This window comes from Manacus candei, unplaced genomic scaffold (assembly GCF_025592945.1).
Source record: "Manacus candei isolate 608988 ecotype Guabito, Panama unplaced genomic scaffold, ASM2559294v1 h1tg000014l, whole genome shotgun sequence".
Lineage (NCBI taxonomy): Eukaryota > Metazoa > Chordata > Aves > Passeriformes > Pipridae > Manacus > Manacus candei.
Window position 1 is genome coordinate 47,282,247 of NW_026138062.1, and position 27,422 is coordinate 47,309,668.

General features: G+C 41.5%; 1 protein-coding gene across 2 annotated transcripts; it reads left to right on the plus strand.

Annotated features, from left to right (window-relative positions):
- The first annotated feature begins 3,146 nt into the window (after positions 1 to 3,146).
- Positions 3,147 to 23,707, plus strand: PCF11 (PCF11 cleavage and polyadenylation factor subunit). 2 transcript variants are annotated; one of them, XM_051779194.1, is made up of 16 exons: positions 3,147 to 3,368; positions 8,072 to 8,197; positions 10,453 to 10,641; positions 11,015 to 11,206; positions 12,368 to 13,476; positions 13,738 to 13,927; positions 14,003 to 14,636; positions 14,724 to 16,201; positions 17,559 to 17,646; positions 18,328 to 18,447; positions 18,979 to 19,087; positions 20,259 to 20,442; positions 20,846 to 21,001; positions 22,077 to 22,169; positions 22,729 to 22,764; positions 23,353 to 23,707. In XM_051779194.1, the coding sequence occupies exons 1-16, from the start codon at positions 3,180 to 3,182 to the stop codon at positions 23,560 to 23,562; spliced, it is 5,103 nt and encodes a 1,700-aa protein (XP_051635154.1). In that variant the 5' UTR covers positions 3,147 to 3,179; the 3' UTR covers positions 23,563 to 23,707. The 2 variants fall into 2 exon arrangements, with proteins under 2 accessions (XP_051635154.1, XP_051635155.1); XM_051779195.1 differs by having other exon boundaries at positions 18,982 to 19,087.
- Positions 23,708 to 27,422: the final 3,715 nt, after the last annotated feature.

The following is a 27,422-nucleotide window of genomic DNA, read 5'->3' on the forward strand; positions in this document are numbered from 1 at the left end:
TGAAGTGTGTGAGGCTGATGACAGTGGAGTTGCTTTGAAGGCTTGACGAGAGTATAAAGCTTTGCACCCCTTGGGAGGCCCACTGAGAAACACTGTCTACTTCCTTAAGAGAATCTTGGCTGGAGAACAAAGGACTTCAGCTCATATACAGAGGGGTAATTTACATCTCATTAAACCAATATTTAAAAATCTACACTGTGTTTGTTTCTTTAGTGTCTGTGTTTTCCTTTTCCTAACATGACAAAAAAGATGCATTTTCAATTAGGTTTTTTTTTTTTTATTTTTCCAGAATGAAAAGTAGCAAGAACATTTCTGGGTGCCTAGAGATCCTTTCCTTTTTCTATCCTTGGTTAGCTATAAAGCAGCTTAAAGTAATTTTATGAAAGTTCCCAAGAAAAATAATCTCAAGCATGAACAGAAGTATGAGTATTTTCAACTGCAGATGTTTTGGAATGTAATAAAACCTTGAAAGGTATCTTTCCTTGATATATTTTGTTATATAGTACTATAATTCCATGACTATTCAGCAAAACATCTTTAATTACCAATTGCTGGTGATGCTCAAGTCATGTGGGCTATATGTGGGTCTGGTCTGGAGGCTTTTTAGTGGGCTTTATACCAGCAAAACCCGTAGCTGCATCTATTAAAAAAAAAAAACCAACCCACAAACCAAAACCCAAATATCCAAACTTTATCTGACAGCTATGTCAGAAGCAATGGGACTGCTGTAAGAAGCTGTAAGAAGCAATGGGACACAGCTGTACCAGAAGCATTTCTAAGTGATGCTTTCAGCAAAGCTCTTCTTTTGCTAGGAGGTGGTTTCACATGTACGAGGCATGCTTACGCAGGCATAGATAAACTCACACTCTGCACACATTGCTGGTACAACACAAGTCCTGTAATAATAAACAACTTTTCATTAGAGTGCCCAAGGATAGACTCAATGGGCATTTCTGTACAACTCCTAATGAGTTGTTTCAAAAATTGCTTAGAGCACAGAGCATTCCCACAACTCATCAGCATGGAGACCTCACGGGCAACTTCTTGCTAACAACCTGTAGACCTTGCTGAGGTACCACTGGCTTCACATGAAGACTAGTAAAGACAAACTAATAATACACTAAAACACTAGATCTGCTCAGGGACACTGGGTGTACTCAGCCTCAGGAAGACTGTGTTCTGGAGGGTAGCAAACTGTTTTGCATCACATCAGTCCTTTCCTGATCGGTAAACAGCAAATCTGATTTTGAGGGTGGCCTTGGACCACATGACATCTTCATCAAGGCAGTTTTGCTTATATTGTTGGGTTTGCTCCTGTAATTAGTACAAACGAGCATTCTAACTTACAAACACAGTGGTTTGAGGAGGAGAAACAATTCCCCGCCCCCACGTTTTTCCCCTAGGAGCAGAACAGTATGTACTGTTTTTGCTAAATAAACTGGATGTACATAATTAATATTATTAATGGACAGGGGGTCTTCAAATAGCTGCTAATATTTATGCTGAGAAGAGGCCTTGCAGTTCCAGCTTTGGTCAGCCAGACACAGAAACTTCAGTTTTATTTTCTTATCTTGTGGTGACACACTGTAAAGGTGGTGTGTTCAAAGTACAGTGTTTCAAGGCTTACAGGAACAAACATGAATATGCAATTCAACAGGCAAATAAAAGCTGTTTTTGCATTTCATGTCCCCGCCTTCCCTGTTTCTCAGAAAGGGGATACAAACATGAAGACAGAAACTAAAATATATTTGCAGCTGGATAAAATTACAAACAGCAGCTTTTACCAGAAGCTGGTCAGGTTTTCGGTTTTGCTATCTTTCCACTACATTTGCAGAATATATATGAATATCCACATATATATGTAATTTACACTTTAACATAATCTCATCATGTGTTTTTTCAGTGTATTTTAATGAAGCATTCACCCACTGCCTGCTTTCAAATGCTGACAATTCCCCACAGTCACTAAGGAATATGCAACGGGGGGAGGAAGGAATGGCTATACCTGAAAACGCTTTGCAAGCAAGTTCACTTAAAAGAGATACCTTTGGGCAAATCTCATGACTAAGGAAGGGCAAGTTTTGTTACTTTTCTCTCTAGTTCTCCCCTATTAGTAGCTCACTCCTGTGGCTCCTGGCTCTGTTTAGACCTTGAAACACTGGTGCGAGGGGGGACTACTTAAAAGGTGGAAGACAGAAAGGGCATCAGAAAAACAGGGAGGGCCGGGACGCTTGCTGAGGCGGACGCATTACAGAAACAGAATAGTTCGGGTTGGAAAAGACCTCCGGAGATCATCTAGTCCAACACCTCTGCCAAGGCAGGGTCACCTAGAGCAGGTGACACAGAAAGTGTCCAGGTGGGTTTGGAATGTCTCCAGAGAGGGAGACTCCACGACCTCCATGGGCAGCCCAATGCTCTACCACCCTCAACGTGAAAAAGTTCCTCCTCATGTTGAGGTGAAACTCTCTGTGTTTTAGTTCACAGCCACTACTCCTAGTCCTGTCACTTCCCATCCAATAAACAAAACCTTGTCCCTGGAAGCGGCCGCTTGGGCGAGGAGAGCTTTACGGAGGCTGAGCCATCGGCGGGCGGGGCCGTGCCGGCCAGGGAGGCGGGACTGCGCCGGGAGCACCAAGCAGCTCTGAGGGCGGCACAGGAAGGCGGGAGGAAGAGGCAGGGCGGGACGGGAGCGGCGGGGCCGAGACGCGCCGCCAATGGCGAGTCGGGACGCGAGTGCGAGAGCGGGACCAGAGCGCAGGAGCCCGTCAGTGGGGAGGAAGGGCGGTGCCAGCCAATCGGAGACCGCTGTGCTGACGGGCGAGCCAATGGCGAGCCGCGCAGGCGGGGCGCTAGCCAATCAGGGCGCGACCGGCGAACAAAAGGGGCCCTCCAAGGCCCTGGCCCCTCTCCCGAGCACAATTTCACATGACGCAACGGCTGCGGGAAGCGGTTCGCGAGCCGTGCCCGCCGCCGCCATTTTGTGAGCGCCGAGACTGAGCCGGCGGCGGCCGGAGGAGCGGCGGCACCAGCAGCGCAGCCAGCGGGAGTCGCGGCGCGGAAGATGCGGTAGAGGAGCCCAGCGGCGGCAGCGGCGGGGGGGCGGCATCGGCATCGCTCGGCGGCGGGGAATCGCGGGGAGGGGGCTGTCGGTCGGTGGGTCGGGTCCTGGTCCGAGCAGCATGTCGGCCCCGGAGAGCAGCGCTGGCAGCAGCGAGGCCCGGGAGGACGCGTGCCGCGACTACCAGTCGTCGCTGGAGGACCTGACGTTCAACAGCAAGCCGCACATCAACATGCTGACCATCCTGGCCGAGGAGAACGTGCCCTTCGCCAAGGACATCGTCTCCCTGATCGAGGCGCAAATCGCCAAGGTTTTTATATTCCACCGACTACTACTCCTACCTATACTGCTGGGGGGACCGGCCGGGGCAGCGGGATAGGGCGGCCTAGGGGAGGTCAGCGGCAGAGGGGGGCGAGGAGGACAGGGGGACACAGCGGAGCCAGGGGTGGGCAAGAGGGCCCGAGGGCCGGGAAATGGAGCGAGAGAGAAAGGGAGAAGCTCGGTCGGAGGCCGGGCGGAGTGAGGAGGCCGGCGACGGGGTGGGTATGGCTGGGCTGGGGCGGCGCGGGGGGCTCAGAAGGTAGTGCCGGGGAGGGTCCTGGTAGTGAGGGGGCGAGTAGGGAGAGGATTTGGACAGAGCTGGAGGGTGTCGGGGGCTCCGATGGGTCCAGGAGGCAGGGGTCGCCGTGGGGGGAGCAGGCGGAAGAAGGAAGCCTCTCCCAGATGGGATCAGGGTGTACGGGGCGAGGCGGCCGGGAGCGGGGAGGGCTCCTTATTCCATGGCTAAACTTAAGGCTGCTGCTTCTACTGCCCCATTGCATAGGGAGCAGGGGACTCGAGGGAGGGGAGCAGCCCCCACACCACCCTTTGGGATTAGGGAGGGGTTTGGGACTCATCCTAGGAGAAGCTGCGAGATGAGGGGAGTGTGGCTCGCGGTGCGAGCCCCGTGTAAATAGCAGGCACAACATGGCGGCCCAGCAGTGACTGGGCAGCTGCACCTCCGCGCCCTTGGAGCTGGGCTTTCCCCCTATATGGAGTCAGGATTCGGGGTCCGAATCTGGTGTCTAAACCCTTGGATTTAGGCGATTTGGACAGTAGGTGAATGTTGCAATCATTAGAGAGGGCCTGAGTCGGGAGGTCTCGTGGAGGGTTGGGTTTTTCTTGGGGGGGTAGTTTAAAGGGAAATAATATTAAGTTTATAGAACGCAAATTGTCCGTTTCTGAAGGGCTAAATATAGTGACCTTTAAGTATCAGTTAAGGCCATTTACCCAGTGCGGTCCCTGTGAGAGATTAATTGGGGGGTGGGGGGCATCCTTATCGTATAGAAAAGTTTGTGGGCCATCTTCTCCGGATAGAGAAGTGGTGGTGGGGTTGTTTTGCTCTGACTGATTAGAGACAATTCTGAGGGCTTGGGATAGTCTCTTTGGCTTTCAGATGGTATGTGCCCCGAGTAACGTTAGTGTTGTGTGCATATTTAATATATTTTGGCTAGAGAAGTTTATTGGTTGAGGATGGGGAAGAAGAAATTGTCCCTGACTGTAGAAACTGCAGCAGCCTGTAGGATCCTAACATGGCGTCTGAAAGGCACATGATATAAAAAGGGAAAGAGGAGGCTCCCTCTGAGCCCAGCCCAGGCAGTTGCTGACATCAGTCAGCCACTACACATGGATAGGGGTTTACAGCACCTTTCTAATGAGCATTTTGTAAGAAAAGGGTTCTTCTTTCAATCCCCCATGGTGCCAGTCACCCCTCCCTCGTTGTTTCCCTTGCTCCCTCTGATCTCAGGTGTTAAAAGGCTTTTTTCCTTTGGCTTTAAATCGTGGTTTATAATGGTGAGAATTGTACTACCTAATGATGGGGGAGGGAAGGATCTCCTAAGTTACTTAATCTATCTTTCTATCAACGCAGGATGTCTTTTTAGTATGCCACAGACCTCTTCCAGTCTAGTTTTAAATGCTGCCAGTGGCTGAGTTTTGCCATTCCTTGGGGAGGTGACCTCATAATCTAATAGCTCTCACCATTATATCTCCTAAAGGGCAGTGGATGTGTATAAAATGATTTGTGGTGAATAACAATGCTGTCATTTTTTTTTTTTTATTTCTGGGTGATTTAGAACCTGCCCTGAAGTGTGGGGGTTTTTTAAAAAGATGTCTTAAAACCTGTATCAATGGTTAGTTTTGCCTAGTTACTGTTTGTGACTGTAGCTTATTCAAGGCAAGTTTTTAGTTGTTTCTGGGAAAGTGATCTCCTTTACTAAGCCACTTTTTAAAAAGTGTTGCCTGGAGACAGTTTGTTTAGTGTAAAACTTGAGTGGTCTGCTTTACAATTAAATAAATGGTTCTGAAATGTGTGACTGGTATTATAAAATTTGTAAATAAAAAGTGTGAAATATGCATTTGTCTTTTTATTTACCACTGTATAGTGCAGAATTTGTTTCCAAGACCCATTTTGTATACAAAGTTGTTTTTTTTTTTTTTTTTAAACAAATTTTTGCACAAGCTTGTGACTCGGGGTTCAATTGCCAGATATTATTTTAAACTTGAAATCTTTTAGGAAACTAATAAAAAAGAGCCACACATTTCCAACAATAGCTTTCCTACGTTATTTGAAGGGACAGTGGGAGTTTTATAATGAAGTCTTTAATATTATGCTGATGAGCTCAGAGTTAGTGTTCTTCTGTGTTCTGGTGATTATGCGGCACCTCCCTGCCTTTTGATTAGTGTCCTGTGGGATCTGTCTTGTTAGAGGGTATTGCATAGACCTCCTGAAAACAAAATGCTTTCCAGTCTGGGATTCCCTTTTGTAGCTGTTGAAATACATGCTAGATACCTTGACATAATAACCATTTCCAGAAGAGAAGACTTAAATATTCCAACCATATTTAAGTCACAGTTCTTATGATGTTGACGCCTGAATAGCTTACATTTGGAGCAGGGGACACTGCTAAGCTTTTAAATCTGCGCCATAGTTTGAAGTAGGCTTCCTTAGTAGATTATGGTGCTTCTGTGTATAATTGCTTTTAACTGTCTGAAGTAGGATGAAAGGGGCAGTTAAACTTTTTTATAGTGCTTTTGCTACTAATGGTTCCCCAGCATCTCAAACTTGGAGCTCAGCTGAGTACTATGAGCTACTCCCATACATGGGTGAAATGGAAGAATATAAAATACCGTGTGAGTAGCCATCAGGCATAGGTACTTCTGAAACAGCTCTTTGTGTCTCTAACATAGCTGACTAAAAGTCAGAAATGGTTCGCTGTCATTTTTTCATAAAGGAAGGCATTTGGAACTGGAGTAGTGTTTTTAATGTGCCATTGTGCAGACTACTTCAAAGAAGAAACCAGTATTCCACAGACATTTTAAATAGCTCCAGACCCACAGTCTTTGATTTCTGAGACTAGAGCAATGCCTTTTTTCTAACACTTGCATATTAGGTTGTTTACAGATCAGTATTATGTCATAATGTAAGATTGGCTTTCAATGTGCTGCACTTAGTTTTACCTAACTTTGCTGATTTTTCTGTTGTTATATGTATGAAAGGCACCACCTGCCTCTTTCTACCTTTTTTTCAATCTGCTCAAAGGTAGTGCACCCCCTCTGTCCCCCAATTAACAAGGAGTTCTGCCCTCTTCAATAATAAGTTTCAGGTTATGGTAAATAATACACCTCTAAGAGTGAGGAAACACTGTGATTTGCCCACGTAAAATCTTGTTGAGTGGGTACCCTTCTGTGAACCACGCAAAAGGGAAGGAATTAAATCTAAAATAGTGCTCTTCTACACAATTGTCTGGATAATGGGGCTGCGGAGTAAGGTGTTGTTAATTAACCTAGTAGCCTATCCTGTTTAAAATGAGCAGTATGTGAAGCTGTTCTGGTTTTATCCTTACTGGATGGTGAATGGGACTTAGAGAATTACAAGTGGATGCTCTTCTAAGGGGATCATGGTGAACACACACAGCTTGTGTTGTCCATGTTGTCCTCTTCAGCAAGCCTGCGTACTTACTGATGTTTTCTGGAACTTTGCTGTGCCTTCTGCATTGTGAAAGCCACTGGTAGGCATTAAAATCACTTTATTGGTCCAGTAGAGCTTTCTGTACATTAGAAGTGGCTGTAGCAGTCCAGGGTCACCACACTTCTATTGCACAAACTTGCTTTGAGTTTTGAAAAAGGATTTAAAAAAAACCCAACCAAACCCCAGCAACAAAAAGTGAGCCTCCTCTTGTAACAAAGACGTGTCCAGAGTTTGAAGACTCCCGTCTGTGGAAATGGTGATTGCAGTTCCAGACCTAGTCTGTGCACTTACCTGGTCGACTACATGATCGAGTTTTTCCTGGATTTTGAACTCTATTCTGAGTGCATCTTTGCATGCATTCTGGAAATCTGAACCGTCACCACCTGCAAGTGCCGAGAGAGAATGGGACTCCTTGCTCTGTCCATTTGGATTACAGTGAAATAGTTGCAACCTATTCTGCGTGTAGCTTAAGAAAAGGCTGTGATGCTCTACGTATACTCTACAGCTACAAAAGTTCACTAATTTGGGCTATTTGCCGGAAGTCTAATTTGTGTTCTTTGAAATCCAGAAAAACACATCCAGGAGGTTTTAATTAAAAACAATTTTTTAGAAGTTCCTTGAAGTGCATACGGTGGTTTCCTGCTTAGTTACTTTCTCAAGTGGAAGGTTACACTCGGTACAGTAGTGGCAATACTGTCTTGGGGGCTGCTTTTTTCCTCTATTTTTTTTCCTTTTTCCAAGGCTTTGTCATGCAAACAAAATAACCTAAGGTGTTCCTTTTTTTTTTTTTTTGTAATTGACCCACTGCATTATACTTTGAACTGAGTGTCCCTTTTTCAGATTAAATTTTTGTATAAACAAAAAATCCCACCAAATCCCTTGGTGTTTATAGTGGCAACCAGAAAGAGAGGTGTGTATTTCTGGGATTGGTAATCCCTTTATTTGAAAAGGTTAAAATATGTTTTTGTTGTACTAAACTTCTCAGTTTCTTCTTATTACTCCAGGCTCCTGCGTCAGAGAAGCTCCCCGTTATGTACCTTATGGATTCCATTGTCAAGAATGTGGGAAGAGAGTATCTCACTGCATTTACTAAAAACCTAGTTGCAACATTTATTTGTGTATTTGAAAAGGTATATACATTTTCAGAAAAGTACTGTATTCTAAGCAAAGCTTGTTCCTGGTAAAATAAATACATGCTTTCAGGTTTGGGTTTTCTTGGGTGGTAAACTAAATTTGATTGGTTTTTATAAATCTCAGTACTGTATACTATGAATGCTTCTTTTTGCTGTCAAGCATGTAAATTACACGTTAGCTGAAAGATGCAAAGTATTACTTAATTTGGTTTATAAACATCTGTAATTTTCCTATCCAGGCAAGATTTTACTAGCAGTATTTTGGTTATCAATTGCTTACCTGGATGGACTTTTTGTAATGTATAGACCAATTAATTATGAATTGTTGGTTTATTTTTAAGATAGTTAATAGTCTTTATGCCAGGAATAGACTGAGAATCAGTTTGTTGTGGATTTCTCAAAGCTTCTCTCTCCTATAGTTAGATTTGTCTGATTTACATAATTCACATTGTGCAGGATGAGTGCTTAAACTGAAGTAGTACTGACACCTGGTTCTTATTCGTCTGAAAAAAATGCTGGGAGTGTGGGGGGGAAAGGGTCTTAGAATGCATGACTATATTATATTATATTATAAATAGGTGTTTTAATTTCATTCAACACTGAAAGCTGCTGCCATATCTTTTAATTTTGGCTCTTAATCTCTAAACCCAGTGAAGTAATTGTGCGTATTCCTCTGTGAGAAACTCAAATCAAAGTCCAAATTTTGAAAGGCTGGACTTGAATGGGTTTAAGCTGGATCAGAAAATAAGGGCTGACTTCTGTGGTTTCTTGTATGTTATAAGAAAGTGGCATCTCATACGAGTGAGATGAATGGAGCTTTTGCATATTTATCGTTACATATCAGCAAGGATCTGAGATCCCAGTATGCTTTATATATGATTTTCAGATATAAAGTGCATGATAAAGTAAGGAATAGATTGTTGCCATTACTGTAGAAGACATATAAACTCCTTTGTTTAGAGTAGATAGGTAGATTTACTTGTTTTTTCAGTTAAATTGTAAATGCTCTTATCCTGAGTTGCGTTTAATGTTGCAGCTGAGTGACGCCCTGGATCATAACTAATCTTCAGAGTTTTATATGTTAACACTCTATTAAGCTAACTAGAGCTATTTAATGTGTACTAAATGAATGTGTAAAGTGGCAGTCATTTCTAATAGCTTAGTTGTTCGTTTTAAAAGGTGTGAGTAGAATTCCAGCACAGATATTTTTAGAAATTTCGTTTTATCAGTAAATGGTCACTAAGGTATCTTTAGACGCTTGACGAGGTCAGAAACTTTGTGCTCAGTCATTTCTGCACCTTTTTGCAGTGAACTTCGTACTCTTATTGATAATTGTATACAGGCATGCTTCAATTGCTAAGTATTAATTATTTTTATTGAAGTTCCTGCTCTTCCCCAGAAGAATCTCCAAACTTTCCAGACTATTCTACGTCTTGCTGTAACATCTTAAGAATAAAACTTCAGCAAAAATCACTTACATAGGCAATACTTAAATGATTGAATTGGGATTTTGACATTTGTCCTCTAATGTTTTTCATTTATTGTTTATTGAACTACTCAAGTTATGAGATTACCTAAATTTTGCTTTACTGTAAATTTGTCAATTAGCTGTCATGAGATGATCCAAACCTAGTTGTTTGTGAAGAGATAAAATGGGCCTCTGGTCCTACAAGTATGCTTCGTCTGTGACTCACAGATGGGTCTAATTTTGCAGTCGAACAGAAATAATAATTAACTTCATTTGAGCTAATACCCCTTTTATTGCATTTATTAAAAAAAATCCTTCAGTGACTAAACTGCTGAGTAAAACACCTTTTCTCTTCAGAGTTTGTTTTTTCTTGATTTGTTTGTCATTGTCATACTCCATTCAGCACAAACACTTGAATAATGTAATGTCTCAAAAGGCTATTGCCTTTCAATATTTTTGTTACTGTATTTTTTTTCCACAGAAATTGGGCCAGTAAAATGAGAATTTTGCTAATGGAAAAGAAAATTCTCAGAGAATGGTAATACAATAAAACCTTCAAATGGCCTTGAAACAACAATTCCACATTTGAGCGTCTGTTACTGATCCCATTGGTAGAGATGTATGATCTGCACTGATTATAAATTCTGTGTAGCAAGTTCAATATGTTAAAATGGCAAACTGCTGATAGAAATAGGAAATTAATGAAATCTTAAGTTCTACAGAAAAGTTAAAGAAATTGTTCTATATTAACTTAACAAGCCATAGAATTGTTTTATTGTTTTAGGTGGATGAAAATACTAGGAAAAGTTTATTTAAATTACGCTCCACATGGGATGATATTTTTCCTTTGAAGAAACTATATGCACTTGATGTCAGAGTCAACTCATTAGATCCTGCCTGGCCAATTAAACCTCTGCCCCCAAATGTGAATACTTCTAGCATCCATGTGAATCCTAAGTTTTTAAATAAATCGGTAAGTTTTTCTGCCTGCTGTAAGAACAGATGGTAATACATGTGGTTTTCATTGTTTGTATACTGCTTTTTGACAGTTTAGTATATTAAGAATTAAGTGTCTGGCCTTTGTAGACAGGTAAGAGAAATTTATGAATTCAGAATATTTGAAGGGTTTATTTTTTGTATTTCAAAATTGTATTCTAGGTTTTGGAACATTGATGAATTTATGTTAAGTGATGTACACCTGTCACAGCAGGCAAATTGTTGTGGGGCAAAAAACCGCGAATTATAACTGCTATACAAACTAAGTCCCAGATCATAACACTGAAAGAAGATGGGTTTAGTTGATTCCATCAGGGTTTTAAATGTAACTTTTTAAATTCTGTTTTTAGCCAGAGGAATCTACTGCACCTACCTCTGCTGTCACTTCTGGTGCCTCTACTCCTCCAGCTGTTCCTGAAATACAAAAGAATTTGACACAGGAGCAACTGATCAGGCAGCAATTGCTTGCAAAGCAAAAGCAGTTGTTAGAACTTCAGCAAAAAAAACTAGAGCTGGAGCTGGAACAGACTAAAGCACAGTTGGTGAGTAGGATAGTTGAAACTTTCATAGTTGGGTCTCAGTTTCTTTTGGACAGTACTTGGCTGTACTGTTAAGTACAGCATATTGTTTTTTCCTCATATTAGGCAAGTGTGGCTGTTTTGGGACTACTAAGAGCAGTGCAGGGGAATCTGGGGTTCCTGAACTGTTTTTGTTTCCTAAAACCCTTAAAAATTACAGGTAAAAAAAAAAGTGAAATTCCTCGTTTTGTTTTTAACTTCTCTTCAAAATGATGACTGTGGTCCTCATCTTCCACCTCTTCTTGTGTCTCACAGCAAGCCTGGCTTTCTCAAATATATTTATTCTTAAAGAACAAGAGAGCCTGTTGTAAATAAAGTCAGTTTCCTCACTATCTCAGGTTGGTTTGATGCTGCTGTATAGAGACAGTGGTTAAAGCTGTATTGTTTTACATTCTTAGTTGAAAGTCTTGCTATGTTGACAGTTGACAATACCAAAATAAAGCATGTTTGAAGTGTAGAAGTCTGAAAATAGGGATACTTGGCAGCTGAGTTGCCTAGAGCATGTGGTTTATATAGAAGAGCCAATGCTGTAATTAGAATGTGTGCCTAAGTTACATATTTTGCAATATTGATTTTGTAGTACTGATCTTGCATTATATTTGAATTTGATCTTTTGTAATGATACTGCATTATTTTAATGCTTTAATGCTTTCTCTTTGGCGCGATATCTTCACTCATGACCGGTGACAGGACTCAAGGAAATGGCATGAAGCTAACTTAGGGGAGTTTTAAGTTAGATATCGGGAACAGGTTTTTTTCACCAAAGGGTGCCTGAGCACTGGAACAGGCTCCACAGGGAAGTGGTCACAGCACCAAGCCTGTCTGAGTTTGAGAAGCGTTTGGACAACACTGAGGCACGTGGTGTGATTCTTGGGGTTTCCTTTGCAGGACCAGGAGCTGGATCCTGATGAGACCCTTTCAACTCGGCATATTCTATGACTGTGATTTAATGTAGAATAATAATGATCCATTAATTAGCAGTTAATGGGTCATTTTCAGTTAAATGGCTGGATCTCATAACTTTCAAGACTTTGCTATTGCAGTTTTGTATTTGAGGCAGAATATGAGCACCTCTGGGTAGGAGTTGTGGCATGCATATTAATGATGTATTTTTTCCAATTTCAGGCTGTATCTCTTAGTGTTCAGCAGGGATCATCTACTATAGCTTCAGTTCCAGCACCTTCCAAGCAACATATGTCTCCCACACCTCATATGACAGTTAAACCGCCTCATCAGACTGCTGTGCAATCTGAAAAAAACAAACCATCCCCAAGTCCTCCACTTCATGATATTAAAATAGTAAACAGGGATCCTCGACTTAATAGGATGGGTCAGCATTCTTCACATACTAAAGATCAATCTCATAGGAAAGAATTTTCACCGAATGTGACCAGCCAGTCTGATACCAAGGCAAACAAAACAACACAGGGTGAAAAACAGAACTCTACAAAGTCAGAAAAATCAAGAGCAAGTGAAAAAACACAGAAGAAAGAACTTGACCAGTCTAAAGCAAAATCTAAGTCACCATCCCCTTTGAAAAATAAGCTACCTGATACTAAAGACAGTAAAAGCCAGGAATGTGAAAGCAGTAAAGTGTCTGACATTAGTAAGCGGGATCCAAGACTGAAAAGACATCTTCAGGATAAGTCGGAGGGCAAAGAGGAGGAGGTCAAAGAAAAGAGGAGAAGTACAGAGAAAAAGGAAAAAGAGGAGCATAAAATATGTGAACATAGACCAGTGGGGAGCAGAAATAAAGTGATTAATGGTGCAGTTCAGAAACAAGACATAACTACAGAGGAGTCAGAAAAACAGGGTGGAAAACAGGGAAGATCAAGTAGTAGAAAACGGTCACGATCACGCTCCCCTAAGGCACGGTCACCATCTACACATTCTCCAAAAAGAAGAGAGAGGAGATCACCTAAAAGAAGACTTAGGAGTTTATCTCCTACTTCATCAACTCCTAAAATTGGCAAGATACGTCAGATAGGCACTAAGCAGTCTCATGTTGAAGAAGGCGCACAAGCAGCAAGAGATGAAAGAAGTTCTAATAAGAGAAATGTTAAACAAGAGGTGCGAGATCCAAGGAGAGTGAAGAAAGCCCAAGAGGAAAGACCCCAAGAAACAACCACCCAGCATTCTACAAAAGCTTCTCCAGATCCAAAGGAGAATGCAGAAAACTGGCAAGGATCCAAATCAGGCAAGAGGTGGAAATCTGGTTGGGAAGAAAATAAAAAGTAAGTTACTGTCTTTTAAACAACTTCTGTGTGAAGTCGGTGGAAATTCTCCCGTTGGCTTCAGTATAGTTGGCTTTGGGAGGCAGTGTTCAGATTGTTAAAATTGATAAGTTTAACTTGTTTCTGCTGGTGAAATCTGGAAATGATGCATACTTAGATTCTGAGGCCATAGTGATGTTTTGCCATGATCAGTTCTAGTAGGAATGTAACAGTTATGTTCTGAATAAAGACATAATCTGTATTTTGCATTCTTTTTTTCAGCTCACAGCAGAATGATGAACACCAAGCACTTGGTAAATCCCCTCACCAAAGACACAGGGAAAACTGGCCTGCTGCTAAAGGAATTTTATCACCCCGAGCACCAAAGCAGCAGCACCGTTTAAGTGTGGATGCCAATTTACAGATTCCGAAAGAATTGACATCTGCAAGCAAGAGAGAGTTACTTAAGAAGGTGCGTAGAAGTATCCCAAATATGGTTTTCTTTTCTTCTCTTTTTGGAAGTCTAAACTTTAACTTTATGTTATAGGCCAATGACAGCTTAACATCTGGTGAAATAACACAAGATGAGTTCCTCGTGGTAGCTCATCAGATTCGACAGCTGTTCCAATATCAGGAAGGAAAGCACAGATGTAATGTTTGGGATAGCCCTACAGAGGAAAAATGTGGTTTGAAAAAGAAACCTCTTCTATCAGATGCAGAATTAACATACTATGAACATAAAGCTAAACTAAAAAGGACACAAGTTCAGCATTCACTGTCAAGGCTTGATCTGTTGGATCCTGAAGATATTTTGGATTATCATGTACCTGATGCATTGCTTTCTGGAATAGAATGTGAGCAAGCAAAAGCCAAGCGTGGAGTACAGTTTGACAGAAAAGAACCATTTGCAGAACGATCAAGGAGACACTCTCCTGTAAGTGGCACTACGAGGCCTTTTGCTGATAACCTGTCACCACTTGAGAGTCGACGAAGACTTGAAGAACAGCGTGCTACTAAAGGAGCAAGAGGTTCCGATCCTTATGACAGCTGGGCAGAATCAGATGAATTTAGAGATGCTCTCAGGCAACAGGGGAAAGGCACAACAGAGTTCCAGAAAATTGATGGGGATGCACTCTGCAGGTTTGATAATCGTGAAGAAAGACAGCTTCTTGGGCAAGCTGGTATGTGATTTTGCTTTATTTTGTATTTGTTAAGTAATTGGCAACATTTTAGTGCGTGGCTATCTGACTTGTTCTGGGTTATTTTAGGTGTTCGAGAGGAACCAAGATCACCATTCAGTGAACGTTTCAAAAGAGCTAGGTATGAAGATCCAGAGAAAGCACCATTTCCAGACAGTCCAGGATCTAGATTTGGAGGTATTGAAGCAAAGCAAAGGATAAGTGCACTAATGGAAGACAGACCTCTGTTTGATGGCTCACCTAGACCAGCTGCTGCAAGGGTTGGAGTAGATGGACAAGGAAGTCCTTTTGTTGATGGTCCTGCTGCTGGTTCAGGTTCCAGAATTGATGGGCCACCTGGACAGGCTGCTATGAGATTTGAGGGGCCTTTGGTGGGGGCAGGTGCATCTCAGTTTGATGGACCACTGGCAGGAGCAGGAGGAGCTGGAGCCCTAAGATTTGATGGGCCACCGGGGCAGCTGGCAGGGGCCCTGAGGTTTGAAGGACCCCCAGGACAGGTTGGTGGAGGAGGTCCACTGAGGTTTGAGGGACCTCTTGGGCCTTTGCGGTTCGAGGGGCCTGCAGGGCAGCCTGTAGGTGGTCCTAGATTTGAAGGATCTGGAGTTGGTCTGAGGTTTGAGGGTCCCCGTGGTCAGCCTTCGGGTGGTCTCAGGTTTGAGGGACCTCATGGTCAACCTATGGGGCCTCGGGGTCAGCCAGGGGGTGCTCTCAGGTTTGAGGGACCCCATGGTCAGCCCTTGGGGCCTCATGGTCAACCAGGGGGTGGCCTCAGGTTTGATGGGCCACATTTGCAGCCATTGGGGCCCCATGGACAACCTGGAGGTGGCCTCAGATTTGAGGGTCCACATGGTCAGCCTATGGGGCCACATGGACCATCAGGTGGTGGGCTCAGATTTGAGGGGCCACATGGGCCATCAGGTGGTGGGCTGAGATTGGAAGGACCACATGGTCAGCCAGGTCTAGGTCCTAGGTTGATCGATGGACCGGTGCACCAGGGAGCTGGTGGACTTCGATTTGATGGTCCTCTGGGTCGGGCCGGTCCGAGATTTGATGGCTGTCATGCAGCTGGATTTGATGGTCAGCCTGGACAGCTGTCTCTACTACAAAGATTTGATGGAATTCATGGACAACCTGGTCCAAGATTGGGACCTGGTCAACAGGCACAAGCAAGATTTGAAACAGCCATACCTCAAAGATTTGATGGACCTCACCAGCCAGCCTCTAGATTTGACTTGCCCCTTGGCCTTCAAGGTGCACGTTTTGAAAATGTAGCCAACCATCCTGCCTCAAGACTAGAAATGTCACCATATGGACAAGGTGGTCCATTTGTTGAACATCCTGGCCAGGGCTACAATGGACCAACTCATGGAATGCAGTTCCAGAGACCTGATATATTTGATGGCTCACCTGGACCAAATTTCAATGGGCCAGCTGGCCCAGGAGCACAGAACTTCCCACTGAGAGCAGCTGGACATTACTTCGATGAAAAAGGTCTTCAAGGTCCTCAATATGGAAATTTCAATAATATGCCAATGGGAAGTAATCAGGTAAGAACTGATTGCATTAAATAGTTTGCTTGCAGAAGTACTTTTGTGTAGACAATTAGCAGTTTTTCTTCCTCTAAAAATTGGTTATTTTTCTGAAGAGCTGGCAGACTGGAAGCCATTATCAAGGTAAAAAAGTCATTAGATAATTTAAGAAGGACATGCATTGCTATGTTTTAAGAATATTTTTTTAAGAACTAAACAAAATAATGGATGTTTGCAATCACTTTGTAGTTCAGAATATGACAGTGAAATTATCATATTTCATTTTGACATGAAAACAAAACCAGGTAATTGGAGGCCTTTGGTGTTTTCATTAGACTTCAATAAAAGTGAATTCTATATAAAGCATGAAAGATAATGTTAGTGAATATACATGATTAATTTTTCTAAGAGGTGTGAAATCAGAATGGACCAAAATAATTCTGTTGTCTTTTTGCAGCTGTTAGTACTGTTGACAAGCCAGTTTATTAAATAAATACCTGTAATTTGGGAGAATTGAGAGAGATAAAGCCATTGTTGAACATTTTTGTTCAACTTCATTGTTGTCTTTTAAAATTATCTCAGTACCAGCTTGCTTCATCAGTTCAGTTGTCTTTGCTGTTGCCTGTTGGAAGTGCTCTCTTCAGGAGGGGAAAATGATACTTTACATTGGTGAACAGGATGTAATTTCTTTCAGTAGTGTAGAGATTTTAAAGAGGATTTTTTCATTTGGGGGATAAAAATTAAAGATGAAGAGTTAATTGATTGTACAAAAGCAGGTAATGTCCTGCAGAACTCTTAATGGGGTAAAATTCTAAACAGTTCATAAGTGGAGAAAACAGACAATTAGGGAAAAAAAACCCGAACGTTTTTATTACAAGTGTGTTATGAAAACTTTTTCTATCTAAAGTGTACTGTAGCTCATTTGCTGAAAAATCTTGCTTTCAAGATGTGTGTTTTTAGTGGATGCTGGTTCAGTTCTTAGATGAGAATTAATCATGGCATGTTATTAGACATATACTGGTTCCTTGAATTTCTTTGAGTTTTGGTGAAATGGAGCAGTTTAAAAGGAAATGCCATTTTTGAAAATGTGATCGAAGGCTCAGTAAGTAGAAGAAAAGGTGTGGGGGGGGTGGGGTTGCAATGTTAGGCAAAATGAGGAGAGGTTCTGAAATTTTCCTAGTGGAAAATGAAAATGTGGGAAATATTATGTAGTAGTTTGTGGACCTTTCAATACCAAACTGACACAGTTCACTCCTGAAGGAGTTTAATATATGTAAAATTATTGAGAAACATGTAGAAGCTAATAATAAAATGTAAAAAGTAAGGTTATAATTGCATTATTGTACAAAGAATACTTACATGTTTACTTTCACAGGTTTCTCTCATGTCTGCTCAACCAGGACCTTATGGCCAAGGTCAGCAGTATTTGCCAAATCCTGGAAGTTTTGTCCAGAATCCTGCAGGTGTGTAACTATAATTCCTTATATTTCTTTTGGATTGTTCTGTTTGGTGGTGTCCTGCTGTGCTAGGTCTGTGCGGGCTAAGAAAAACCTCCTCTTGGTGGCTGTAGGTGTGATTTCTGTAGCACCTTCATCTCTTAAGGGACTTCTCTCAAACATTGAAGGCTTTTGTTAGTTTTCATTAACCATGTGGTTTTGCTATATAGTTCTGCTGGAAACCCCCCCCCACATTTTTGGTCTATTTTTCTGGAAGGCACCAGTCTGTGTAGGTCTGGCTGCATTTGCCAGGGTGTGCAAACATTACCAGTGTATGTGTGGTTAGTAATGAAAAGCTTCTAAAACGTCATAAATGGTTAAACTAGGTGATGAAGTAGATTAATTTTGGTGAAATATTTAAGCATAAAATGAGGACAATATTGCATTTTAATAAACACTGGCCAGTAGATATCTGTGTATGGATAACCAGCTTAGACAGCACTTCAGAACAGATTAAAAAGGAAGCTGTTGCAAGGGAAAAAATTAACCAAATGCTACACATAAAGCAAAGGGAGTTGATAAACAATTTAAAAAAAATGGAAGAAATTATGGCAACAGGAGAATTGTGTTGTGAAATACTCTGATGAAAGTGAAGTCAATTTCTGATGCTAACCTTTTGCCTCCTTGAACGTTGGTGTTTTTCCCCAGGAGCCCTTCCACATTCATATCCCGATAACCATCTGGGACAGGTCGATGTCAATGAATTGTTTGCTAAACTGCTGAAAACAGGGATCCTCAAATTATCAAAAACTGATTCCACTTCAGCACGTATGTAGATTCATTATGTTCTAACTATTCAGTTTATCCAGCTCAAGTGTAAATATGAGTATACAAAATTATATTGTGAACTCCTGTGGGTTTTTTTAAGCTGAACTTTATTTTTGGGAAGGAATTTAATACATGTGATGGAGTAAATATGTAGTATCTTGTTTAATTTGTACACTTCAGCTATATAGACCAGTCAGTTTTGTCTTTGGTGCTGTGCCTTAGTAACTTGTTCTTGATTATAATCAGGTTCTTTTCAGCTTCTGAAATATTTCTGTGTCTCTGAAGACTGAATTTCAGTGCCAAAGACTGAGGTGAAATACTGTTTTCCTAAATTGAAACTCTGACTTGGTTTCTTCTATGCTTTTTTAAAATAATGTTAGAAGATGACTGACTTAGCTGTTGCACACCTGTGCTTTAACATAGTCAGATTGTATTTATTAGTATTTGAATAAAAATAACTTTCTGGAGCACATAATTTTTTTCTAATGATGTACAGAAGTTTTGATAAAATAATATCTTTATGCTTTCCAGAAGCGAATGAAACATCAGCCCAGCCAACTGCTGAAGAAGAAGATGATGATCAGAATGAAGATCAAAACGTTCCAGACCTCACTAACTTCATAGTTGAAGAACTTAGACAGTACGTATAGTAGAATCAGTTAACAGTAAGAATAACAACATGGCAGTATCTAGATAGTTAATCCAAGACAGTTGAAAGCTTTTAAAAGATTATCTGTTACTTTGTGATTAAGCGGACCTTCATTGTTTGATGTCAGCCTCGTAAAATTTTAAAAAAGGAAGAAGAGGGAAAATTAACATGGGAAAACTTACCTTTACATAAAGGTGCATGTTGTTACTTCAGGTTATATGTATTGAAGCCCGTATCTTGGACTGCATCTAAAGATGTGTAACAAGGAGGTCAGGGAGGGGATTCTAATCTTCTGCTCTACTCTGGTGAGAGCCCACATGGAGTGCTGCATCCAACTCTGGGGTCCCTGGATAAGGACATGGACCTATTGTGAGCAAGCCCAGAGGAAGGCCACCAAGATGATAAGAGGGCTGGAGCACCTTTGCTATGAAGACAGGCTGAGAGAGTTGGGGTTGTTCAGCCTGGAGAAAAGAAGGCTCTGGGAAGACCTTATTGCAGCCTTTAGTACCTAAAGGGGGCTACAAGAAAAGCTGGAGAGGGACTTTTCAAAAGGGTGTGTAGTGATAGGACAAGGGGAATGGCCTTAAGCTGAAGGAGAACAGATTTACAGTAGATATTAGGAAGAAATTCTTTACTGAGAAGGTGGTGAGATCGTGGAATAGATTGCCCGGAGAAGCAGTGGTTGCTTCATCCCTGGAAGTACTTAAGGCTATGTTGGTTGGGGCCCTGAGCAGTCTGGTCTAGTGGAAGGTGTACATGCCCATGGCAGGGGGAGCTTGGAGTTAGATGATCTTTTAGATCCCTTCCAACCCAAACCATTCTATGATTCTAATTTTACCACTTTTGTGGTAGCTTGTAAAGCCGAACCAAATGCAGGCATTACTATTTCTGCACCATTAGCTTAGAAAAGCTAGTAGGCATGAAACACAACATTAACGTGTTTCTCTTGAATCGTTAATAAGAGCCCATTTTTCGTTTTTTGAATGTTTAAGTTGATGGTGCTATGAAATTCAGGAAGAATGTAGTCATATTGTGTACTTTAACCTTGCAGTAGATTCGTGCTTTCTCCTTACTGTTGTAGACGAAGCAACTTACTGAGAAACTTCTTACTTTTCTCTTTTTAAAGAAATGTTAAGACCCTTTTTTATCTTTTTTTTTGTAGGCGTTATGATAGTGTTATAAATCGACTGTACACTGGAATTCAGTGTTACTCATGTGGAATGAGATTCACTACGTCACAGACAGATGTTTATGCAGATCATTTGGATTGGCATTATCGCCAGAATAGGACAGAAAAAGATGTTAGCAGGAAAATTACACACAGGAGATGGTACTACAGTTTAACAGTAAGTAATGCAGTATTCCTGTTGATAAATTACAGGCTGCAATGTTTTACTTTGTATGTGGTGTAGGGTTGCAGCTGAAATTTACGTCATCGCAGGAGTTGGCCTGTGGTAAACAATCATGTCTTAGATACTTCAAGTAGTCCGCAAATGCCTGTCAGAATACAAAAGGCAGTTTTATGATGAACAATGAACAGTTTGAAGCTGTTTAGCGCACTGTTTTCATTCCACTGAGAACGGAATGGAATTCAAAGGGGAGTGGATTTTTTGGAAAAAGCTTTTTTAAAGTGTAGCATTGTCAGAAAGGGTGCACTGTGCTAATGCCGCATTTCAGTTTTAACGAAATAAGATTGATTAAATATGATACTTCGAGGTGTCTGAGTGTGAATGAAAACTTTTTCCTTAGGACTGGATTGAATTTGAAGAAATTGCAGATCTAGAGGAGCGTGCTAAAAGCCAGTTCTTTGAAAAAGCTCATGAAGAGGTTGTGTTGAAGACACAAGAAGCTGCAAAAGAGAAGGAGTTTCAGAGTGTCCCTGCTGGACCAGCTGGAGCGGTCGAGGTAAGTTTCAGCTTGCCTTTATCAGTTCTGATACCAAGAGTCATCTGGTTCTTCAGAGGGATGTACTGCATTCTTCTTACTGTATATAGACTGAAATCTTGTTCTTGGGCTTTTGTGCAGCCACTCCATAGGTCATGTATTTGTGTATGTAATGGTTGCTTCCGTGGGCAGATAGTATTATAAATCACCTGTAGTTAAAAATAAATCTACACCCATTGGCATTCTGTGGTTTTGGCAAAACTGAAACAGGTAAAGCGTGTTAATTTGCTGAATGTTTCCATGGTAAGAATAAGTAGAGCAAGTGATTTTTCCTTTGATGGTCCTTCATCATTCAAATAATTACTGGATTTACTGGGGTCTTGATACTTTTACGCAGAAGTTCCTTCTTCGGTAGAAGATGGGCATTAGGAGAAAGAAATACCACAATAATAAAGTAACCAGTGGAGCTTTTTGGCTCTATTTTGGTAGATGAATTGGTGTACTAATCAAATACAAATACTGTTAAAATTGTGATTCAGTTTTACATGCTGAGTCTCTAAGAAACTAGCTTTCAAGCCATGAAGGCCTTTGTTTTAATTTTAAAAGGTACGTTTTGTGCTTTGTTCTCCAAGTTGATTATTTTTCAAGAAGTACTAAAAATGTTAGTACTTCATCTAAAAGTTCTGCCTTTTTTGACCTGAGTTGCAGATTAAGGGGAAGAGAGAAGATAATGCTGTAAATAAAATGAATTAAATCTCTGTAGTGTATTGTCTTACATGACAATAACACAGCATTAGATTGTTACAAAGTGCTTTGCAGACTTCTGGCTAAAAGGGCAAAGCTTACCTTTCTCAAGTGACAAGAGTATTCAGGGCCAGATGGTGATCGTTCCTCTGTCTGCAAAACATACTCAATTTTTAATTAAGGTTTTCTTAAGTGATCTTTAAAGTGTGGAGGAAAGATTATGTTCTAATCTTAATGTATTTATCTTAATTAAAAAGGAGCCTTATTTGACTCTTACTAGGTTCTTGAAGTTCACATGTTGGGTAAATTGCAATAACTTCATTTTATCTCTGCTACTCCAATAATTTTTCAGAGCTGTGAAATTTGCCAAGAACAATTTGAACAGTATTGGGATGAGGAAGAGGAAGAGTGGCACCTGAAGAATGCTATCAGAGTAGATGAAAAGGTAATCTGATCTTATTTACATATGATACTAATTTATAGTAAAAAAATCCAAAGAAATATAGGTTAAAAAGAAAGGCGGGTCAAGTGCTCTTTTTCTTCTGAAGGATTGCCATCATAGTTTTCCTGGCTTTGAAGTACATAAATATCTCAGCCTTCAGAAGTGCCTGAAGTCCTGGTATGGGCTCACTAGTCCTGGTATTGTTAGTATGGGCTCACTAGCCTTCCCTTATCCTGCAGAGCTAAAGGAAAAATGGATGTCTTTATGTATGGTTATAGGTATTGGTTCAGTTATTTCTGTATGCAGCTGTACACAAATAATTCCCAATACTCACCAGGCTTCTTTAATTCACAGCACTTACCAGGCACTATGATAACTTTTCCTAAATAAACATCACAAAATCTTTTCCCAGGTATATTTAACATCATACTTGGCCTGCTCAGACCGTAGTTTTTCTAGATGAATTGTGTATTAATGTGTAATTGACAGTGTTCTATTCATTACCACTGGTATTGCTATAATTTATTTTTATGTATTTAAAGATATAACAATTTTTTTTCAGATTTACCATCCATCTTGTTACGAAGATTATCAAAATGTAAGTGAATCCTTCTTCATACTTTCTGAAGCATTTTGCTTTCAGTTTGTTTGCTTGATCTCTGACTTTGCAGGGAGCACAGGTGTTCAGTGTACTGCCCATTTCTCTTGCCTAAGACTTGGAGGCCTTGGGTGTGGCAAGTTTATAATACAGAATTAGCTAAGATGCATTTTTGCTTGTGAGGTACCATGACAGCTTGTGTGCCACAAAGCAAAGCCATGATTTGATGGATTTATTGTTGAGTAACGTGTAATCTTAGGAATTTGTAAAAATCAAGTAGCTGGGTGTTGGTGTGTGTGATGTTTTTAATGCTTTGGGAATTACAGTTGCCCTGAGGGCACATAGAAGGGAACAGTTCATGGTAACGTGTTAAGCATTTCATCACTGCTTGGTGGTAACTTTTCAAAGGAATTGGAAAAAAAACAATGCTATTCAAAATATAAATTTGGTTTTTTAGGAACTCAGTAAGGCAGAAGTTTGGCTTTTGAGTGCCTGTCCATCAACATGTTTGCATTTTGAAAAAGGGCAAAAGGGATGAAAAGCTAAAAATTGTCATTTTAATGTGCTGACACTACTTTAACTTTGCAGACATCGTCATTCGATTGCACACCATCTCCCAGCAAGACTCCTTCAGAAAATCCACTAAATATAATGTTGAACATTGTTAAACAAGAAACAGAAGAGTCCTGTGACTCACCTAAAATCAAAGAAGAACCTGATGACACCCCACCTGTCTGTGCAGAAGAGAGCACACCCACATCTACAGATATAAAAACAGAACCTGAGGAATCTGTTTAAATAAACTGAGGTATGATTTTTTTTTTAACAGAAGAGCTGCTGTATTAATTCTGGAAGACAAATACTTTTTATATGAATAAAAATGTCCAACTGAGGCAGGGCCTCAGGTACTGTTTGGTTAATAAATACATTTTTGTATTTGAAATTTCTTACTGCCTGCACAGTTTCAGGTGTCATTGTGTGAAAGTTCTGTAGATGCGTGAAAATTTAATGGTATATGTAAAAATGTAAAATTTTCATTTGTTGAAATGTAAATTATAAATAAAAGATATTTTTGCTATATATGGAGTGTGATGTTTATGCACACCATCAAATGAAGAGTGTGTTTCTGTACTTTTTTCAGTTTAAAATTAATTAAAATGAATTTTTGCTTAATATTCAAAAAAACGAAAGCAAGTCTCTTCCTTCAGTTATCTGATTAGGTGGGTTATCAAGGGAAGGAGTTTCTCAGACAGACAAGCCTGGATTTCTTGTCTTTTTAAACTTATTTGAACAAACTTACATATCCAGATGTTTAAAAAAACAATTACAACGTCATCAAAATAATAACAATAATAATTTAAAAAAGTCACAAAAAGACAGTTCTGGGTAGAAAGGGACAATTTAATAAACCAACTGGAGTGCTTGATTGTGGTGAACACAAGTGCCAACAAAAAAAATTAACAAACCAGGATGCCTGGTAGTTAAGACATTTTTAATGATTTTTTTTCCATTAGTCAAACACATAAATTTAAGAAAGCTGAACACTTTTCTTTACGTTACAGGGGGGAATGAATGTAAGAATGCTCATTTGAAACATGGTTAACGTTTTCTTTTTTGTTGCTTATTATGACTGGACTTAGATGGTAAACCAGATATCCTGAGATGTTAATATTTCTTAAATGTTATAAATAAAATTAAGCATAGATTTGAGTGTGAGTCTCTTTCTTTCAATAATGGGTCCATTGGCTGGTACATTTGTGGGATTGGAAATAATCGTAGTTGTGTGTTTTAGGACAGTATGTATTTGTTCCATTCACTCTGCTATGTATAGTGCATATTTTTAAAGCTGCTGGGAGCAAGGCAGAAGTACTAAAAGTAAGAGAGCAGTGTCACAATTCCTAGTGTGTTACTCTTGCAGTAGGGTTACTTTGGAGTCAGAAATAACCAGCAGTGCAGGTGATGTTATTGGCTGCAAAAACTTCTTCCCGTGTTCACACCCAGGCTTCAAGCAGTTTTTAAGATGTAAATAATACTTTGACTCTTGAATTAAGGTTGTAGTTGTAGTGAGTGTGCCCTGTTCTAGATACCAGCCTTAAAGGTGCTATGCAATTAGAGATAGTCCAGAGGAACAAAAGTACATGATAGATCAGGGTTATGTCCGTCCTTAGGGTGGTGTGTCTGGCTGCTGGCTGTGCTGTGGGGAAGTTACTCAGCGTTGGAAGTTCTTCCTGGAGCAGGGTTGTAGCCTGGCCCACTGGCCAAAACGATGCTTTATGTCCTAGAATACTGTAAACTTCTCAATCACACCAATTGAAGTTTGGAGGAGACTGAGCAAAGACGTGATGTCTTTAACTGTGTACAAGGCTGTTAGAAAAAGGGAAAAATTATTCTGTCTACTAGAGAGTAAACAAAAAGAGACCTATACGTTGCAGCAAGAGGCTTTATGACAACTCTAATGACGAGGATAATTAGGCTCGAAATGTACCTCCCTTGGTCCATGTAGTTATCACTGCACACCTGTAAATCTGACTGGGCTCATATTGCCTCCAAGCAGAACTCTGGAAATGCAGGGTCCTTTCTGTCTCATCAAAGGAACCCAGCTTCCTTCTGGGCACCTTCTGTCACTGTTGGGAAAAAAGTAAAGGGGATTAAAGATACAACTTGACTGGAGACTGATCGTGCAGCGGGGAGAGCACGGGTTAAATACGTCGTGGTCAATGTATCACTGGGAGGTTCAGAGATGAGAACTGGTACTTGTTACCCTTCTCCCTGGGGAATGCCATGAAGGCACTAGCCCAGGGCTGCCTAGAGGTGCAAAAAGCCACCATTCTGCGGCTACAGCCATGCACAGCCAGCTGCAGTGCAGCTCGCACGGCGGGACCCGTCCTGCTCCCTGTCCGCGGCACCGCGGCCCGGCACCCGCCCCTCTCCCGCCCCGCCCGCCATTTTCCTCCCGCGGGAAGGAAAGGGAAGGGCGAGCCAGGGGGAAGCTCACGCGGTGCCCATAGCAACGGGGAGGAGGAGGAGGGACTGTGCTGCGAGGGGCCGCTGTGCCCCCGCTCCGGCTGGTGAGACTGCTCCGCCCGCGCCTCCTCCTTCCCCTTTCGCTTGCCCGGGGGCGAGGGGCGGCCCCCGAGTGGCTCGGGGTGGGACGGGCTCGTCCGCGCCGCGCTCCCTCCGCTCGGGTTCCCCGGCGCTCCCCGGTCTGTGGCACAGGGCTCCGCCGAGACACACACCCCCTATGCCGAGGATGCTCCGATATCCACCAGACGCGCGGGGAAAGGCGGGGAGCGGCGCTGGCCGGCTGGGCTCGCCCGCCCTGCCCCCGGGCGACTGGGCTGGGCTGGGCCGGGCCGGGCCGGGCCGGGCTGGGCTGGCGGCTCCCGCGGCCCTGGAGCTGCTGCCAAAGGCGAGCTGTGCGGGATTGTCTTTGTGTGTTACGGGAGCGTCGCAACACCTAACAGTGCCTCTTTCCCCTGTTCTGTGCCCTGTTCTTCTTCCCTTAATCTCTTTAATTGAATTTTGGGTAGGTACTGATCTCAAAATCCTTAGTTAATTTTTTCCACAAAGTTTTCTCCTAGGACGTCCAGTGTTTGATACCTTTCATACCTTCTTTTTTTTTTTTTTTTTTTTTTTTTTTTTAATAGAAATTGTACTAAAATTGTGGGGCCTGCCCTTCACTTTGAAAATCTGTATTTTTTTACAGAACTGATGTTAACAGCTGTTTATTGAACTTCAGACCCAGGGCTGCTGCCTTTGTCTTGTGTCAAGCAGCCATGCAGCCATCCCCCCTGGGCATCTGTCTCCATGCAGCTGCAGGTCTCCAGAGGGGGAGGGGAGACAGTATTTCTTCTGCTAGTGGGCCTTGTTGTTTGCTTTCTTCTGGACAAAAAACAAAAAAGGGAAAAAAAAAAAGATCTTGAAGTTGCTGCACTGTAACATTGTGTTAAACACAGTAGTACTTTGCCAAGTAGTGCAATCGGCCAGATCTGCCTGTGATTTAAAGTTGTATAATTGGGCTGCAATCTCTAACCCTCACTTGTTATAATGAGAAATTTCTCCCTTATGGGAAAATTATATCCTGGTGATACTGTTTCTTAAAAAAAACCCAAACCCACCAAACAACAAAAAAACCCAAACCAAACAACTCAAACTACAAAACATTCTTAAATATTATTCAGAAACATGAACTAGATGACCTCCCAAAGCCCCTTCCAGCCTAACCTATTCTGTGTTTCTGGGCTGCTGTTCTTTGTTCAAACAGTATTTTGCAGGATGGAGTCACAGTTTCTAAGCGAAGCAGTGATGCAGCCTGGGGAGCAGGGGAGGTGGAAGTGGAGTTACACGCACCCACAAGATTGATGGTGTGTTATAGCACACACAGGGTGTGTTCCTGTCAGCCTGGAGTACTGAAACAGCTTCAGCCATTCTTTCCTCTCTGTTACAAACCCAAATCTGCCTGAGCACTACTATCACACTACAGAGCACGTGAAAATAGGCACTGGTAAACTGCACAGGCTGCTTTTAGTGCTTTTTTACATATATTACAAACATGTTCATGCAATATCACATTTATATTATTTAATATTTTTTACCTCAAATTGTGTAACAGTCTACTTCTACCATTTCTTCTCCACAGGTGGAGAAGCTGAGACACT

What these genes read in the sequence shown, in the direction of transcription:
- PCF11 (XM_051779194.1), top strand. Translation starts at nt 3,180, where the DNA reads ATGTCGGCCCCGGAGAGCAGCGCTGGCAGCAGCGAGGCCCGGGAGGAC. An exon ending in AGAGAGAGTTACTTAAGAAG is followed by an intron (nt 13,928 to 14,002) that starts GTGCGTAGAAGT and finishes TTTATGTTATAG; the next exon opens with GCCAATGACAGCTTAACATC. An exon ending in ATAGTTGAAGAACTTAGACA is followed by an intron (nt 19,088 to 20,258) that starts GTACGTATAGTA and finishes TTTTTTTTGTAG; the next exon opens with GCGTTATGATAGTGTTATAA.